The sequence below is a fragment of the Muscardinus avellanarius genome, assembly GCF_963383645.1.
Source record: "Muscardinus avellanarius genome assembly, chromosome: 3".
Lineage (NCBI taxonomy): Eukaryota > Metazoa > Chordata > Mammalia > Rodentia > Gliridae > Muscardinus > Muscardinus avellanarius.
The window spans coordinates 152,986,984-152,994,011 of NC_137788.1; the positions used below are offsets into that span (position 1 = coordinate 152,986,984).

The following is a 7,028-nucleotide window of genomic DNA, read 5'->3' on the forward strand; positions in this document are numbered from 1 at the left end:
GCTGGTTCCATAGTTGCCTCTTGTAAGTTGTGCTACTACAGACATGGGTATGCATGTATCACTATAGTGTTCTAGCATTATTTGTTTGTTTATCTAGTGGCACTAGGGATTGAACGCAGGGGCTTTCTGCCACTGAGCTATACCATCAGCCCTTTTTATTTTTTATTTTTTAAACAGTCTTGCTAGATTACTGAGAGTCTTGCTAAGTTACTGAGGCTGATCTTGAATCTGCGATCCTCCTGTTTCAGTGCTCGGGGTACTAGGATAACAGGAATGTGTCACCATGCCCAGCTCTTCAATTCCCTTAGAAAGACACAAAGGAGTAGTATGTCTAGGTCAGATGGTAGTTCCATTCCTAGTCTTTGGAGGAGTCTCTATACTGATCTCCAAAGTGGTTATATTAATTTATGATCTTGCCCACTTCATCTATTATTATTAACATTCTTCCTTTTTTTGTGTGTGGTACTGGGGGTGGAACCCAGAGGCTTTCTACCTCCGGGCTATACTCCCAGACCTATTTTATATTTTATTTGAAAACAGGGTCTCACCAAGTTGCTGAGAGCCTCACTAAGTAGCTGAGGCTGGCTTCGAACCTCCACGATCCTCCTGTCTCAGCCTCCCAAGCGCGGGGATTCCAAGCGTGCGCCACCACACCCGGCTATTGTTTACATTCTTGATGATTGCCATTCTAATTGGAGTTAGATCTCACCTATCTTAGCAGAAGGCTTTAAAGTTCTCCAGGTCAGGAGAGAGAGAGTACAAGAACCTGCTCTTTTTACAACCCTGTGGTCCAGAACTGGCCACATGATCCATGCCCAGCTAGGCGGATTCTGGGAGATGTAGGACAGGCACGTTGAGTGTGTGTTGAGCACTACTGTCTCTGCACAAGGCCTTGGATGTAGCATGCACTGAGCCAGATGCTTTTGAATCCTACAGACATGTACAGCACAATCCCTACTCTTGGGGAAATCACTGACATTTCCTGTGGGAGACCAACCCATACTGATACTGATAATGAATTATCAGCCCCAGTTGCTAAGCACAGTAAGAGTAGAAACAAAGCTCATGGTAATCAGGTAGGGGTGATGAACTGCAGGAGCTGGGGAAGAGAGGGTAGAACAAAGGGAGTATTGCCAGTAAGATGTGGTGCATGTGCTTAGTTTTGGAAGAAGAAGAAAAAAAAAGGAGAGAGTTCACCAAAGGGACACATGGGGAACGGCATTCTGGGGAGAGCCCAGCACGTGTCTGTCACCTCGGATTCACCCACAAGCCACTTAGATGTTTCATCACTGATTAAATTCTTCTCTCCCCATCTCTGGGCATAGCGTGGATGGCCTGAAAAGAAATTCATTTCTGAAAGCCTTCCCCTGCTAAGGCCTTACTATCAGAAAGTAAACAAACCACAAATCTCTACTACGGCATTTGGCTGGTGTTAAGGCTCATGTTTGCTCGAAATGCTCAGGCAGGGACCTCACACTGTCTTATCTGTCGCTGGACAGCATCAGCTGCATCTACAGCCACTGCACCTAACCAGGACCCTCCCGGAATTGCCATGGGGTAAGAAATACCCAAGGAACAAGGCTTGGGAAGCCTGGATCATCTACAATCTCTATTGCCCTAGACTCCTACTCTGTCCTCTGTAATAAACTGGGGAACTCCAAGCCTAATCCTAGAGGCCCATGGGTCAACCACAGACATTATCTAACTCACCCAGTAGGGCCTTACATGGTATCTTTATTTTTTAAAATTAGTTTTCAACATTTAAAAAGTTGGAGACTTTGCTAAAAATCCAGATTTCTGATTTTCTTAAAAAAAAATTAGAAGATCTGGGAATAACCTACTGAACAGTAAAACTGACTATCCCTGCAGATCCCACAGCCTCCTCCACTCCCTGTTGTCTTGGCACCAGTGAGGCCAAGCATCAACTTTGCTTACCCTCATCTCAACTCCCAGGTCACTATCATATCCCCTGCCAAACTGGATGAGTCCTCTGGGTCCAGTTGTCTGTAAAAACCTGAAACTCTTCCGTACACTTACCCTATCTTCCCCTGCCCCTTCTCTAAATATGTCTCATTCTTGAGTTCCTCTGGCAGAAGTGCCTACCAGTTAGGGAGGAGTGCTTAGCTATGGCCACACAGTTGAATTACTGAGGGAGGCTTTAAATACCTAGTATTAGGCTGTAGCTGGGAGTGGGACCCAGTCATCTCTTAAAGCACCAAGTTAAAAGCCTCTGCATTCAAGCTGAAAATGTAATGACTGGCTTAAGAGGGAGTGAGCTCCCCGTCACTGGATATATGTAAGCCAAGGCAGATGAGCACTTTGCCAGGGTGTATAGCAGGATTCAGACATCAGCTGCTGCTCTTCTAGAATTTTTCTTCTCCCCGGCAGGGTCCTCCCAAGCCCAGAATATCAATGTGGACCACAGGGAGTGTGGAGGTGGCCAGAGGAAAGGACCCTTGTCTCACAGGCCCCAACCTCAGCGTAAGGCATCCCCCAAGCCTCCTGCGTGTGAGCTGGTGACCAAGCAGGAGGCCACATGGGGCAGTGCCAAAACAAACACATCAAACCAGCCACATTCCTGCCTGCCTACATATCTATCAGGGCTGTGTTGCAAAAGAGAAAGAATATAAGCCAGGTCTGGTAGCCCATGCTTGTAATCCCAATATTTGGGAGGCGGAGACAGGAAGATTGCAGGTTCCAGTCCAGCCTCAGCCACTTAATGAGACCCTCTGCAACTTAGTGATATTCTAGGGGTGTAGCTCAGAGGTAGAATGCCCCTGAGTCAGTTCAATCTCTAGTACGAGAGAGAGAGAGAGAGAGAGAGAGAGAGAGAGAGAGAGAGAGAGAGAAAAGAAGAAGAAGAAGAAGAAGAAGAAGAAGAAGAAGAAGAAGAAGAAGAAGAAGAAGAAGAAGAGGGGGAGGGGAGGGGGAGGGGGAGGGGGAGGAGGAGAGTGGAGAGGAGAGGAGAGGAGAGGAGAGGAGAGGAGAGGAGAGGAGAGGAGAGGAGAGAGAAAGGATATGGATTTGGAGTCAGAGGACCTGAAGGAGAGGCCCAGTCCTACCCCTCACCACCGGGGCCTTGATCAATCCTCATGTCCTGTCTGTGTGGTGCACACCCCATGAACTGCTGGGTGAGGAGAAGATGCTGAGAGAGGGAGGCCAACCTCAGTGGAGCAATGGGGAGTGAGGAGATTAGCTCTGGGGTACAATTTAAAAGGTATAGAGAGGGAAAATTCATAAAGTGGCTCTTCCAACCATGCATACAAATCTTCACTAGAGCTCAGAGCAGAGCAGGATGTAGAGTGCTGATCACAGTACAGCCAGTTGAAAACCTGACCAGCATTTCTACATCAAGAGATTCTTGAAGAGTGGCACCAGGAGCTTCCCAGAGTCGGCGTCCCAGCAGAGTTCCCTCATATGTGGCTGGGCTTAGCATGAGGCATGACCTCAGCCCTCCTCCTGGACAGGGAGGCCCAGGAGAAACCTCCAAAGGCCCACTCACTTCTTCAGCAATCCCAGGACTCTCAGCCCAGAGACAGAAGCCAAGGATCCCATGGTACAACAGGGAAAGGCAGGCAACCAAACTTCAGCCTTGGACGACCACCACCCCAGGAAGAAACAGGTGCATAGGCTACCATGGGTGCCCAGAGGGACACACTTTATATGGCCGGAGACCAGGGGCAAAGAGCAAAGAGTCTCGGGCTGAGTCCTATAGAAGGAGGCGCTGTGGAAGGGCATAATGCCACAGAGGGGCTGCGGCCATTCACACGGGGTAGGTGGGTGCAGTATAGGGAGGAGAAAAACAGAGTAGCAGAGTTTGGGTCTTGCAGAACCTGTGTTTTGTGCTATGAACATGGGTTGCACCTGGAGCAGGGAGAGGCTTCAGAAAGAAATGCCCAGAGGGCTACAAGGTGCGAGGTGATGGACAGTGGTGAACGATGGCCGTGGAACCTGCCTGAGAGTGCAGGGAAGGGGTGTCCAGATCTGCAGTGTGTGCACAAATGCTATCATTTATTTTAATTGCATCATGTTTACGGTGACCAGAATATTTGTCCCGTTCTCTGCCTTTATCCCATCATCTGATTTCCTATGGGGAAATCCAGGCACTGGGGATTTCTTGTCATAGAGAGGATAAAATAGAAAGGAGTACAAAGGAATGGGGTCTCCTAATGGCAGGCGTAAGGAACGACCATGGTTGTCTAAGGGCCACCCAGGAGGCTCTTCCTGTGCCCAGGAGAATCGTGCACACTCTGATTGTGGCCAGCTGAGACCTTGAATTCCATGGGCAAAGGCCAAGAGGAGATTCTGATAGTTGGGTTGGAAAAGGAGTTGTGGGGCTCTTCAAAATGCATTTTATTTGATCAAACATTATATAATTTGCTGAAATTATATGGGTTGTTAGAAAGCTATAACTCATCTGATTCAAAGGCTAAAGTTTACCTGCTCCAAGCAGGTAAACTTTCTTTAAAAAAAAAACATGGGGAGTGTAAAGTTGACACTGATGCTTTGGGGTTCCCTTTTTGAGCGGCAGAAGGAAACTTTTTCCAAAAAAATAAAGAAGAGGGTGCATGAGCTTCTAGAAGTCTGCCCCTCCCTACCCAGCCCTTTGGCTCAAAGCACTGTGAATCATACAAAATGGTATCAGCTCTGGCAACAGGTGCATGCTACTGTGAGGCGCACTTTCACTACCTGGCATGAATTTAATGTGCATGTTTGGTTATAAAGTCACACACGGCATTGGGCTGTGGTCTCATCAGAAGCTGAGGGCACTGGCCTCCTCTACTGTTGGGGAGCAGAGGCTTCTTACAGTGGCAAATAGGACTTGGGGGTTGGGGCCCCATGGCGATTGTTTGAGAATAGGAAAAATGGACCCTGCCTGGTCTAGGGACACAGTGGTCAGGATCTGCAGTGGAGAATTTTATCTTTCTACCAGCGTGTGACTGGCACTGTTGAAGGGATTCAGCCCAAGGTGGGTGGAACTTCCGCCATAGAGGTTCGGCTGCATGTCACAGTGAGCTCCATATCCAAGCCACAGAAAGCAAGAGTGACACACAGAAGAGATGTTTCCTCAGTTCTGGAGGAGCTTCTAGATTGCCTTGGAATATTGGAACCCGGGGGATATCTTAGAGATCATATGGGCTATGTCCCATCATTGCATAAGTGTGAAAATTAGGTCCGGCAGGGAGAAGTGACATGTTCAAATGAAGCACACAAATAGGTGGTGTCAGACCTGAGAGAGGCATGCTCCTCCCTGCTCCCAGGCATTTCCTATCCTGCAGGATGGAGAGCCTCCCCCTTGCTGTGGTGGGTGAAGGAACACAGAGACCTTCTACACACTTGGTGCTTCACAAACACAAGGACCTCTCAGTGTGACACCCAACTATCCACTTCTTTGCATTCCTCTTACGACCCTAAGACAGATCCCAAGAGGTAGGGAGCAAGGACTCCCTACTGGATGTGGATACACAAAATAGAGTGACAGGTCTTCAGAGGAAAACATGTAGACGTAACCCAGCCTCCCAGGGCAGACCACTGCCCAGTGCCCCTCAGTCCTCAGGGAAGTCACAAGTGGTCAGAAAGGGGCAGGCTCGGGTGGACAGGGACAGGAAGGGAATCTACTCAGAGGTGTCCAAGAGGCCAGAAAACCAAGGATAGCAATATGAAAAACCAAGTGTCTACCTGCCCCAACTCATCAGAGGTCAGCCCTGACTGTGGCCACGTGTGTCACCTGTAGCTGCAGCTACAGAGCAATTCAGTAGTTGTCATTGGGGTCATGTGTCTTCGAATCCAAAAAGGTTTATCATCAGGCCTTTCCCAGAAAAAGTTGGCCAGCCCTTGCTTCAGCTTTGGACAAGCCTGTGTCCAAGCTAAGATGTTGGCCCCCGCTGCCTGGGTGACCTTGGGCACTTGACACCTCTAAGACCCATTTGTGCACGTGTCCTGAAGACTGTCTTATCTTGGGGTCCCATAAAACCATGCTAAGGAGCAGTCTAAGGGGGACAATTTATTTGCTTAAACAACACTGGGTGCCAGTCCTCTGAGAAGGCAACCGGGAACCCGTCACTTGATTGGCCCCTTGAGTAGCAGAAGACAGGCTTCTAGGCCCAGTGGAATCTGCCTCCTTCTAGAAAAAAATGACTCACAGACTCACATTTCTTTATTGTTTCATATTTTATTCTTTTCCCTCGCCCCCCCCCCTCAGATACTGGCTGACCAACAAAGTCCACATCAAACGACCCACCACCGGCCTCTTGATGTACACCCTGGCCACACGTTTCTGCAATCAGATCTACCTCTACGGCTTCTGGCCCTTTCCACTGGATCAGAACCAGAACCCAGTCAAGTACCACTATTATGACAGCCTCAAGTATGGCTACACCTCCCAGGCCAGCCCCCACACCATGCCCTTGGAATTCAAGGCCCTCAAAAATCTACACGAGCAGGGGGCATTGAAACTGACTGTCGGCCGGTGTGACGGAGCCACGTAAGGCGGGCGCCCCGTGGGACTCAGTGGCTCACATTTCCTGCCGGCGACACCACAGGCGGATGGGAGTCGGGGTGGCACAGACAATAGAACAAGCAGGCTAGTGGTTTCCTTTGTTAAAGTGTAAAACAGTGACCAGAATATATATATCTGTACCTGCATATATATATTGACCTGAGTATTTATAACTGTGTGGTGTTCATCTAGCATTAGGCAGATAAGCCACAGGAAGAAGGTGAGGAGAACCCACCCGAACCAGATTGAGACTCGGTCCATCTTTGGGGGCGGAAGGATTGGACATGCAAAGAAGCCAGTCTCGTGACTTTGGGTGACAATCTGCCTCCTGGGTTGGAAGGATCTTTGGGCTCATGGATGAATGGAGCCACCACCCATTGTCAGCTGCCCCAAACCTCTGGAATATATGGATTCTGGGTAGCCAAGACCCGGAGAGGACAGCTTGATCCAGTCTACAGCCCTGCTGTTCATGGAGGAGAGGCAGTCGGAGAGTTTACCTGGGCAAAGGAGCACAGAGAAGCCAGCAGCT

The 7,028-nt window shown here is 49.1% G+C and overlaps 1 protein-coding gene across 2 annotated transcripts in view; it reads left to right on the forward strand.

Moving 5' to 3' along the window:
• The window catches only part of ST8SIA2 (ST8 alpha-N-acetyl-neuraminide alpha-2,8-sialyltransferase 2), a gene marked incomplete at both ends in the record, with an annotated part of 66,311 nt that extends 59,823 nt beyond the window's left edge, over positions 1–6,488 (forward strand). For both annotated transcript variants that reach the window (XM_080692489.1, XM_080692490.1), the window contains one exon: positions 6,203–6,488. In XM_080692489.1, coding sequence (XP_080548615.1) covers positions 6,203–6,488 — 286 coding nt within the window. The remainder of the gene's footprint in view (positions 1–6,202) is intronic.
• Between the last annotated feature and the right edge of the window lie 540 nt (positions 6,489–7,028).